This window comes from Arvicola amphibius, chromosome 9 (assembly GCF_903992535.2).
Source record: "Arvicola amphibius chromosome 9, mArvAmp1.2, whole genome shotgun sequence".
Lineage (NCBI taxonomy): Eukaryota > Metazoa > Chordata > Mammalia > Rodentia > Cricetidae > Arvicola > Arvicola amphibius.
In genome coordinates this window covers 17,294,361-17,306,445 of record NC_052055.2, presented here as the reverse complement: position 1 = coordinate 17,306,445, position 12,085 = coordinate 17,294,361, and the positions used below count along the sequence as shown (strand labels likewise).

Sequence of the window (12,085 nt, the reverse complement as noted above, 5' to 3'; positions counted from 1 at the left end):
ACCAAGACAACTTATAGAAGAAAGAATTTGTTTGGGCTTATGGATCCAGAGGGTTAGAGTCCATGATGGTGGAGCAGAGGAGGCAGGCAGCAGGTTTGGCAAGCAGAACAGAAGCCGAGAGCTCACAGTTTGAATTGCAATCAGAAAGCAGAGGATACAGTAGGAATAGTGTAAAGCTCTGAAGTATCAAAGCCCATCTACAGTGACACACTTCTTCCAGCAAGGCTGCACCTCCTGGCTCTCCCCAAACAGTACAACCATCCAGGGACTAAGCATTCCAATGCCAGAGCCTGAAAGGAACATTCTCATTCAAACTACCACAGGCAGAAACTTAATAGACCTAATAATAAGGATACACAACCCAGTAAGTAAAGAATTATTACTGTTTATTGAACAATTAAATAACCAAGAGTTAAAACATTTAAAATATATAAAAATAACAGATTAAAATACTGTGAAGCTGCAAAAGAAGTGCATTAATTACAAATACGTTAACAGAGCGTCACTAAAACCACATAAATACAGGACACTAGGGTCCTCTTTACACGTGTACCATCTATTCTCTAAGTTCACACGTGCGCAGTCTCCATAGGAACAGAAGAACAACAGTTTATCTCTTGCTCTTTTCCAACACCCATTCGATCACCTGGGGAAGAAAACAGAGACGTGACTGTGGAACCACCCTCTGCAAAATACCCACAGTCAAGCAATTCCACACAGCGTCTAAATGCTCTCTGGGTGTGTCTTTCCTTCCTGACCACCTCTTTCTCTTGCCCTCCTGTGTAAGTCAACAGTAAAATATCTTTATTAATCTGCAACTCTGTTTTTTTTTTAAAAAAGAAAAACTCTGTGTTCAAAAAAAAAAAACTGTAAAGCAAAAAGGCAACATTCAACATTTATATTTAAAGATATTTTATTTTCCAAATAAATGGCATGTTGATGTCCACGTCCAGAGCTGAGCCCAGTGACTGTCCTCAGTGGACCAGGTGATGACTCAACCTACTTTCTTATCTTTATGTCAAAATACGTCTAGAAAGGGCATTCAAAAGAGTTAAACCAAACCTTGAAAACAGCTAATCAAAATGTATTTTTTCCCTAGCTCTTTTGATTATTTTTTCATTTTTCTCTTTTAATATCTTCTAGAGAAAATCTTTTTTGATGAAGCTATTACATACTCTGCCCGAGTCACTGCTAGGTATCAAGGACATTTCAGAAGGATGCTGTTGAAAAGACCATCTCTGTTTTTACTGTAAATGTAACAGCAGTACAGCAACCCTGAGACAAAATACCGATTAAACTGAACGTGGCTTCTTGAAAATCACTTATTTACCTGCATCACATTGCTGTTGGCCGTTTTCTTCATTTCTTCAAAGAGACCCCTTGATGTTTTAAGATCCTAGACATTAATAAAGCACAGCATTTGGAGCCTTGTTCAATTACATTACTTCAGATCACCCTAAATAATTCTAGAAGAGCCACTGCAATTAGTGAAGTATTCCCAGAATGAATGTAACAAGGTAGCCTCAACCTACATAGAGTATAGAAACACTCTAAGAAAACACACACAAACATACACATACACACACACACACACACACACACACACACACACACACACACCCTGTATCCTGTGTTTCTAACAGTGCCGTCCCATGCTCACCCTAACCATTCTGCTGTTGATGCTTTAGAATCTGGAAAGTGAACATGTAGTTTCTACGAACTGTTCAGATAAGCACGCACTTTTCCTTCTTTAGCTATTTCACTCCACTGCGAAGAGGAACACAACTGTAGTCTTACTTTCTAAAATATCATGATAAGGCTGGAGACTTGACTCAATGTGTGTACCATGTACAAAGTCTTGGGTTCAATTCCCAGCAAGGGGGGGAGAGAGGGGAAGAACATATCAAATTAAAACATAAAATAATAAAGAAAACCCTAACTGTACAAAAAAAAAAAAAAAAAAAACGAAGAAAAAAATAGAGTCCTCTAGCAAGCACATTCCATCTCACCGAGGCAGCCACTTTGAATTCTTGTAGCAATTCCTCCTGCCTGTCCCTTCATGTTTCCACCTGTCATGCTTTGCTGGTCCTTGATGATTTAGCAATTTCAGAATGACTACAAATAGCATGGAAGGCTAATGGGCAGATCTAGGCCAATGCACAACACCTTCAATTCCTCCCCTGCACAGCTGCATCACAGTGGGGTCCATAACTGGCTCGTGTTTGCATTATTACACCAAAGCAAAGGCTGTGACGTCACCAGGCGATTCATGTGCTGTGGCTATGTCTCTTGCACTTCCTGGAGTGAGACTTCCTGGTTACTGGGGATTTTCCCCCACTGACAGCGTTCCACGTACATAATTCTGCTATTTTCCCCTCCCTCACAATGGATTGACTAAACGTATAACAAAGCTTCCTAAAACAGTGTCTCACTGTGGACAATCTCTTCCTGGTTTTCTGTGGAGTTTGACTTCCGACATTATTATTCTCTCTTTACCACTGGTCTCCCCACAGCCTGCCCCAGCTGTCCAGCTTCTCCCGAGGCCAGTCCATTTGGGACTTGTTTTCCTCATTCTAGGTCAATTGTTGTTTTACTTAATTTAGCCTTTTATGAGCTCAACTTCATTTTCTAGCAGATTCCATAAAAGATATATTTTAAACCTCTTCCAAGTTTGGAAGTGCCTTTATTGAGTTTTCACATCTGAATGGACTAGACCAGATAGGTCACTCTGGATCAATACCAGATAGGTCACTCTGGATCAATACCAGATAGGCTGCTCTGGATTATAGACCAAATAGGTCACTCTGGATTAATATCAGATAAATTACTCTAGATTATAGACTAGATAGGTCACTCTGGATCAATACCAGATAGGCCACTCTGGATTATAGACCAGATAGGTCACTCTGGATTAATACTGGATAGGTGACCTTCCCTCAAAATCTTTCTTCCAATGCCTGCCATGGAATCCTTCCTTCCCCTACTCTCTTGTAAATTTAGGGTGCTTTTTACTGGTTCTAGTGTACTAAGATACCATGGAGAACTGTAATACCATTTAATTCTCGATCCTTTCAATATGCAACTGCCCTTTCTCTTGGGAAAACCAAGAAAATGTTCTGGATGCTTAGAAGTTGTGATACTCCAATGGCTTGCTGACACTTTCACTCATTGACTTCGGTAAGCAGTGTCTTTTCCAGCAAGAAGCCCAAGTTCCTTGGTTCTGGGAACATTATTATTATTATTATTTGTTGCGATTATAGTATAATTACATCATTTCCCCCTTCCATGTAACCCCTACCCAGCTCTCTTCTAAATTTATGGCTTCCTTTTTTTTTTCTTTAATTGTTATGTGTGTGAGTGAGAGAGCTCCCCCCCGCCTGTGTGTGTGTGTGTGTACAGCATGTATAGGCAGCCATGCTGCTGAGATTCATCATCAAAATTAAACTAAGAAGAGAACAACCTAAACAGACTTACGACAATTGAGAAGATTAAAATAGTAATAAAAATATTCCTACCAAAAAAAAAAAAACCCCAAAAAACAAAGCCCTGGGGCAGATGGGCAGCAGGACAGCAAAATTATACCAGGTGAGAACACAACAAAGAAAACTACAGGTAATATCCCTGATGAATATAGATTCAAAATTATCCAGCAAAATACCTGCAACCCAAATACAGACACAGATCAAAAATATTATCCACCAGGGATAAAGCTGGTTTTATCCCTGAGATGTAGGGATGGTTAAACATAAATGGACTTAAAGACAAAAGATGCAGAAAAACCTTTGACAAAATCCAACATGCTTTCATGATAAAAGTTCTAGGGAGTAGGGTAGAGGGAGCATTACCCCATATGATAAAAGCTACATAAGAGAAACCTACAGCTCTCTCGACCAAGCATCCAGTTTTCCCTTCTTTCTAGAGTTCTTCTCATTTGGCTCTTACTTTTGATAAAATCCCCAGCCCAGCTGTCAGCCGGTCTATTAGAAGGCCCTTCTACTGACTTCTCACCCCTCTAACCAAAAGGAGTCTTTGTAGTCTGTGCATGGTTTTGGTAATAGCATGTAGTTCTGGCTTTATGGTTTCTTCTGGGTAATTAGAGATTCTCTAACTTTCCCCACTTTCTACTTCTTAAGAGTTCTTTTTAGTTTACATTTTAGCCTCACTTGAGTCAGAAGCTATCCACAGAAGTTGGCTAGTCCTTGGCCGTCCTCCTCGATTTAAAAGAGAGACACTGAAAATATGGGAGCCCTGAGCTTCACATGACAGGGAAGAGATGTCCAGCTGGCTGCTCACTGCACCCCAATATTTTCTTTGCACTGGAGACTTTACTGCCACAGAGGTGTGGGCACAGAACCATTTAAAGACCCATAATCACCACTGTGGCAGAAGGTCATTCACTCAGTGGTTTTATTTAGTTCCTCCACCTTCCTCTTTCCAGCATCTGCCAAGACCGAGAATCTCAGAATCTGCTGGTTGAAGCATCGTGAGTCTCATTGGTATTTCTAGCAGAAATGAGGTAGGCTTCTTAGAGCTACATTTATTCGGCATATGCTTTCATGTGCTTTTGAAAATATCCAACAAGGTATTTTTCTACAGTTTTTTTTCTTACCTCTTTCTTCACTTGATTTTTCTAGGAATACTGCATTTCTTGAGAAGATTTAAATGGAAGAATTGAGTACATGTGTCACTCTGTAATCTTAGCCAAATACCTACCTATCCTTGCTGGTTACATCTAAGGCAGAGAAGATAAACCGACACCCAACTGTCACCCAGTGGCTGGAAGACAGCTCAGTGGAAAAGGATGCTTATGTGTAAGGACGGGACCTGAGGTCAAATCCTCAGCACCGAAGTAAAAGCCAAACATGGATGGGTATTTCTCTAACTCCAGAATTAGAAGGTGGAGACAGGAGGATCCTGGGAGCTCACTGTCTAGCCATGAAAGCCAAAATGACATGACTCCAGTTCAGTAAGAGACCTTGCCTCTCTGTCCTTCTTTGGCCTCTAAATGCACATACAATAAAAACACAAAACCACATGATTTAACAGAAAAATAAATAAAAACTATCACCCGAGGAAGCTCCCTTCCCCCAAACTCTTTACATCTGGCCAGTAAGGGTCACTTCTTATTACTTTCTGTAATAAAGTAATATACTTGCCTTTCGGCTTCATAAAGCTTTATCATAAAATAAATACCAATTAATGCTTAGGCTCCAACTTAGTAAAAGGCCTGTAGGAACACCACTAAGGCCTCTGGCTGAAGCAGCTTTCCATACACAAAGGCCATCGCCAAACAAATCAAATGTGGAGCAGTTTCACTCCAGTAGGTTGTGCCCATTTAAAAGCAGCCTGGCAGCAAGCACACAGTCACAGTACAAGAGCTACCTGCACACTCACGTCTGACAGAAACACCACAACGCAGACGAAAGCCCCCCACGAGCAGAGGAGACACCGCACCTTTAGGTAGAACTTGGAGATGTCGAACAGCCTCTGGCTGCAGGCGGCGAAGCACTCGTGGGCCTCGGAGATGCGCTGCTGCTTAAGCGTGTCCTTCACCACCTCCTTCAGCATCTGCAATGGAAAGAAACACGCGGCCGACATGACTCAAAACGGCTGTCACTGTTTCAACAGGGTCTGATCATAAATGAACCGTGAATCATAGCGCCATGTGCCTGCACTTAAGAGAAATGCGGCTGTTTTGACAAAACGGTTGAGAAAGATGCTGTGACATCTACACGGTCATCCCTGTCACAGGACTCACGTTCAGCGGGAAATGCCTAGAGTCACTGGTGAGAAGGACTGACATCACGACCCATGACCTGAAACCCGAATGTCAGTTATACACAGCTGAGAAATGTATACATGGCAGGGAAATTTTCTTTGTAAGAAAAATTTCAAACATGAAAAAATAGAGAGGAAGCTTTTATAATGTTCCCGTTTGGATGCGCTGGCATGCCAGCTTTTATAACAGATAATCAATTTCTGCCTAATGTGTGTCACTGACACCCCGCCCCGCTTTCTCATCATCTACCGTTCTTCCTGGCCGCACAGGAAACTGGACTTAGGGCTTCACACAGGCAAGGCAAGTGCTCCAGGGCTGAGCTCCAGCCTTCTTCATCTTTCTTGCATTGGATTATTATAAACTCTGGATGTTGTTTTATTCTTCAGCTAGGCGTATGTTTTTAAAGATTCACATAATGGAAAGCGGGAAGTCTTTACCCGTGTGTGTTTCTGTGAGCGCGATTCCTTAACTTGCTTTGGTGGTTTTGATGCGCACGCGCTCTTCTGTCCTGCACTGGTCTTTGCCGTAACTTTGGAAGCCTCGCGACGAGGAGCTGGAAGCACTGACACAGAGGCTGCGTGAGGCTTTCGCGATGTTCCCACGTGACGGTAATGATTACTACTGCAACTTGTCTGAGAAAGCAGACAATCAGAACTTTCTGATTTCGTAAGTCTGTAAGGGGGGGCAAAGTAAAAATGAAAGGAATCAACAATGGAGTCTACTTTTTGCTTGAAATGTTACAAATATTTTCATGCAAGGACAAAGTTGAGAAAATCTCTTGCTAGTTTGCACTAAATAACTGACACCAAACAATGAAGCTGTTCCTTCAGTTCTGCAAATTAGTCACTGTGATAGTGTCGTCAACTTGATAGACTCTCGACTTGCCTGAGAGATGGCCTGCGGGTGGTTATCACGACTGCCCTGACTTCTGTGGACAGACTCATCTTAATGTGGGGTAGAGGGGCACTCCCTTCCCAGGGGATGCTGGACTGCATCAGGAAGCTGAGCAGCACAGTGCGTTCATTGCTCTCTGCTTCCGGTTGTGGATGTGATACATGCAATCGCTTCAAGCTTACCACTGTGACTTCCCCTGCCAGGAAGGACTGTAGACCTCAGCAATGAGCTGGGATAAGCTTTCCCTCCCTTACTTTGCTTTCTCGGGGTACTTTACCAAAGTAACAGAGAAATAACTACAGCAGTAATTAAAACAAAAGGCAAGTGAGAACTAGCTCTGTAGCCAACATGGGAAGCAACCGGAGGACACCCTTCCATTTACTCACTTTACACCCCATTATGCACTCATATTTTCATTAAGGAATTTTAAAAAACTACAAAGCTCTGTGTTATAATATCTCAGCAACTATCTGTGCAAAATAGGTAATGAAAACAAATACAAGTAGAATAAAAAAAATGGTTCTTATTTCAGTTTTTCTAAAACACTTCTATTTGCTTTTGCGATGACTGAGAAATGTTTTCCTTTTCCAAAACAGGCAGCGGAGCCATTCCTTCTCTTCTCTCGGCCACGGTATACTTTTCTCTCTGAGGATAAATCTCTTAAAAGTTTTGCTTTGCAACTTAATCGGACATAAAAAATGCCACGAGCTAACAAAGTTCTCATAAAAATCATTTAGCTATTTCATACCAGGAGATAGTATTCTCATATTTCTGCCTGTTCAAAAAGACTTGAAAGCTATATTTCTACATATTTTATAGTTAGTTTTAAATGTTTAAATATAGCTAGAACTTACAGCATATTTTATTTCAAGGGTCTAAATCTGACACATGGTCTAAAGACCTATAAATTCAGTATTTATTTTTAATCAACATCAAATTCTAATATATTTAAACTATTTAGCTAGCAAAAAAAAAGTATCTTGAAAAGTTCCATAAAATATACTATGTGGGCTTTAAAGCCTTACTTACATGTAACAAGTGGTTTTTGAAATGGGGACCCGTGGAGCCCCTTGCTTGAGGGCCAATGCAAGCAGGAGGCAGTGAGGGCACAGAGAGAGAGTCAAGAAATTCTACCTTCAAATACCACCTTCAACAGTGCCGCTGAGCCCTCTTTCCCCTTCTGGTCTTGATTTAACCATTGTGCTCATGGACTGTGCATTGGCATAGAAAGTAACAGAGTTCTCTTTTTCCAAGTCATTTCTTTTTATACCTTACAAGCAAAACCAGCTAACCACTCAAATAAACAAACTTCCTAGTATAAAGGAAGGAATCTAAAAACCTATGCAGAGGGAAGCATTAAAAAAAAAAAAAATGAGGCCAATGCGAAAAGCGATCCTCCAGAGAATACACTTCTCCGGAGACGCCGCTTCTGCAGACTTGACACGTCACCTTTTCTGGGGGTAGTGGCAACTCGGATCTTTAGATCTCCTTTTCAAACCAGAAACTTCAGTTCGGAGCTCGCTTTGTAGTGCTTCTCCGTCGGGGACACTCCGTGGCTCTGACAGAACTGCGGGGGACGGAAGGGGGCTCAGCACAGTGGGGACGGGAAAACTGTCTCTGGTGCAGGTGGTCTGAGTCTCATAACGAATAAGACGAGACTGCAGTTCGGAAAATCCCCCATCTCTTTCTAAAGCTTTCTGGTCATCCAAGCAGTATCTAAAATGAGGAGAGAGCATTCAAGTCAAACATCCAGGAGAACAATAGAACTTTTTTCCCCCCTTTCTAACAGAAAACAGCAAGACAGTGACTTAAAAGTCCTTAGTTTCCTAAGAATTTTTGGAAGTTTGGCTGAATGGCCCACGTGCTCTGCAGCTCATCTTTTTCCGAGTCTGCTACACGACAGAAAGGTCCACAAATGTGAAGCCATCTGAGTCCTCTGGACTGGGCTTCTGTGGCAACAGATTAAGTTCATCCTTTGGATGATTTCCAAACTAGCACGGCTGCGGTTTTAATGCCTCTCAAAATTCCAGCCACCCCCTAACTTCTCCGCATGACTCCAGTGTAGCAGTGGGAAACGGACTCCTGCTGGAAAGGGCAAGTTTATTTTCAACACAAAGATTTATAGGCATGAAAAAATTCAACACGGCCTCGCCTCACAGCTCAGAACACTTCAAGGTTTTTTTTTTTTTTTTTTGTTTTTGTTTTTCTGCAATTCACTCCTCACCTGATGGGCACACTTTCTTTCAAGCACGTTGGTTGCCTGTATATCTGGTTTCTGGTTAAACCTAATCCGGTGAATCAATGACGAATTAGCTGTGCAAAAGCTTCTGAACTCAATCTCCCGCGCTGAGCACAACAGATAAACACACAGGGAGAGCATCGATGACCTTGCAAAGCTCTCCACTTCCTCCCCTCTCCTAACTGCATCATGGAGCACAAATGGCCTCACCCAGGAGACTGACGAAGTAGAAACCATTTCTCTGCCGCCTGCCCTCTCCACCTGAAGAGTTCTAACGTGGTGCCTAACGCCAGAATTTGCCTCTCACAGAACTCATCACTCCTCAGACGCCTGACAGCCCAATGAGGATTTCAGAACGTCAATTTTCAATCAGGACACATATTTGATTTCAAAGACTATAGATCATAGATTTATATGGATTTAAAACCTGGTTCCTTTACCCATTAGCTATATCATTGGCTAAATTATTTTAAGCTGCTGTTCCCTGGTCTGCAGCAAAATGTGATTTGTAGTACTTACCGAAGGAGGCGCTATCAGGATTATTTGAGAGGTGTAACTGGGTCAGATTCTGAAGCATGCCAAATGTACAAGGCCCCCCATCATCATCAAATTTATTTTCTAGCACAGAGAGTCTTACAACACACCAGTCACGTGTAGCCTAAGTAGCAGAATCAGAACTTACACTCACTTGGTGACTGCGGAGCCTAACTGTAACCACTCGGTATAGTATCTCTAGTCAATGCATGGTTGCATCTGACAATCACACCCAGACTAGCATGGTCACTGACTCTTTGACAAAGGGTTTAAAGGCGACTCTAAAAGAAAGAATACACAGACAGCGGAACAGAGGTCATGGTTAGGAGATGGGGCAGTGCTGTCAGTCCAAGGGTCCAAAATGGCAGAGTTCTGTGGGATGATCTAATGTAGAGAATGAGGACGACAATATGTGTTCTGTTCTGAACATTTGCTAACATTAGACTTTAAATGCTTCTTACACCTGAAAAAAGAGCTAACTGTGTGGGATGCTGGCTACGTTAACGTGACTGTAGTAACCATTGCACTCTGTACATAACATGTGTGTGTAGCAACACTGTATTACATATCCTATATATAGTTGAAATACAAAGCTGCTTAAGTGATCCTAAAGTGTGGTGCAGACTGGAGGAACTCTGGGTTAAACTACCTAAAAACAGTTCTGAACCCAGAGGACTGACTGGTGGGAGAGCTAGGCTAGATCACAGATCTCCAGGCTTGATTGTTTCTCTAGTCTGTGCCTAACTTATTTTTGAGTGATCAGCGGGAACCCTGAAGTTACTGACACTATCCTGGGATGGAAATAAAACGTACAGGAAAGTTAAGAACTGTGAGTTTGTGCGAAGGCTCTGGAGAAGAAGCACCATGTTAGCAGATTAGCTTGTGTATAGAACTGCATGGAGAGAAACAGATCCTTTGACTCTAAGGATATTTTTGTACTACAGTGTTCTAGTTCTAAGATGTGGACTTTTAACTGTCTCAAAATCCCAGGTGCTCCCAATGCCCTTCAACTGAATTATGAACGTTGCATATGCTCCCTGCACTGCCATTAAAATGCCCTTTAAGACACTATGACTTAGCGACTTGGTAAAAGGAGAGACACAGAATACAATATCTGACATTAGGGAAATATTTATGGTTGGAAAAATGATTAATAGTTTCATATTTTCTATAAAAGAACAGCTAAATGTTTTATGGGTCCTGTGCTGGCTAGTTTTATGTCCACTTGAAATAAGCTAAATCCCTCCACAAGATGGAGCTGTAGGTAAACCTGATGCAGGAGGGACCAGACCATTGTGTGTAGGGCCACCCCTTGGTTGACTGCCCTCTCTAAGAAACCAGGGTGAACAAGCCATGAGAAGCAAGCCTGCTAAGTCCTAGCATCAGCTTCTGTCTCCAGGTGCCTGCCCTGTTTTAGTTCCCGACGTCCTTCAGTGATGGAGTATGGATGTGGAAGCATAAGTCAAATAAACTACTTCGTCCCCAGCTTGCTTTTGGTCATGGTGTTTCATCAGAGCAATAGTAACCCAAACTAAGCCAGGTCTTAACAGAAAAAAAAAATACCCATAAGCTTTTTTGTTTTGTGATTTACACAAAAATACATCTAGACAATGGAGAAAAGTTTCTCTGTAGTTTTAAACCACTCTGAAGCTTATTGCTGTGCCATTATCTCTACTGAGTACCAGTATGTGTCCTTCCCCTATAAACTCAAGTGTAAGGTTGTTAATGAAAATCCCAGAGTCAGGTATAGGGTACTTCCCTATGAACCACTGGTTATGGAAGCGTCATAATGGGGAAGTGAAAAGTAAATAGTATAAAGATACATTGTACGCATAAATATACACTGTAGGCACGCATGAAATTATCAAAGAGTAAATAAAAAAAGAAAGAATTAAAGAAAGAAAAAGATACAACAACATAACAAACCCATGTTTCTGACTAAGGGAGGCCCTCTTTCACAGAATGGTTCCTTCTGTCTCAATGTTCCCATCTTAATAAGCACAAATTTATAGTAGAGAAAAAGAACATAGCTCGATTTGTCAATAGACTAGGGAGATTACAGAGGGAAACTACTCTGTAATGAATGTGCTTCATGATACTGTAAATAAAAGGCCAAGAGGGTTTGGGCATTAATGCACAAATAGTCATTTAATAGTCTAATAAATGAACAGGAATAATAACATTGTTTACAAATTCAGATGCACCATTAATCTTTTTCCTATATTAAATTAAAACAACAGGGACAAGAGAGAGCTGAAGCACAAGATAAACAAAACTGTATTACGGCACTTGTGGGGCAATGATCTACAACGCTCTCATACGAGAGATACTCCAGCCAGCTACTCGGGTGAAACTATGATTGTGTACTCAAAGCAGTGCTTCCGTGAGCTCATGAGGCCAAGGAAGCCAAAACCACCTGTGTCCTGGGATATTCTGTCGGTGTAGCAAGGAAGATGTTACTAGCACAGCTTTTCCTCAGCAGGGATACTTTGTGAGAATACAAAGAGAGCTTACTGCTTTCAACTCTCAGATGTGAATTGCATGCAAAATATCTAGAACTCTTATTTCTCTTTAATAGATTAGGATTATTGCATATGCATGAATGAATATTAAATAAAATGTTAAAATAGAGTAGAAGG

The 12,085-nt window shown here is 41.5% G+C and overlaps 1 protein-coding gene across 1 annotated transcript in view; it reads right to left on the bottom strand.

The window, feature by feature from the left end:
- Positions 1-515: 515 nt before the first annotated feature.
- Positions 516-12,085, bottom strand: part of LOC119823405 (MDM2 binding protein) — a 66,455-nt gene continuing 54,885 nt past the window's right edge. The window contains exons 18-22 of the mRNA XM_038343394.1: positions 8,123-8,389; positions 6,217-6,451; positions 5,455-5,568; positions 1,331-1,396; positions 516-646 (exon numbers count right to left, since the gene is read on the bottom strand). Coding sequence (XP_038199322.1) covers positions 611-646; positions 1,331-1,396; positions 5,455-5,568; positions 6,217-6,451; positions 8,123-8,389 — 718 coding nt within the window. The 3' untranslated portion in view covers positions 516-610. The remainder of the gene's footprint in view (positions 647-1,330; positions 1,397-5,454; positions 5,569-6,216; positions 6,452-8,122; positions 8,390-12,085) is intronic.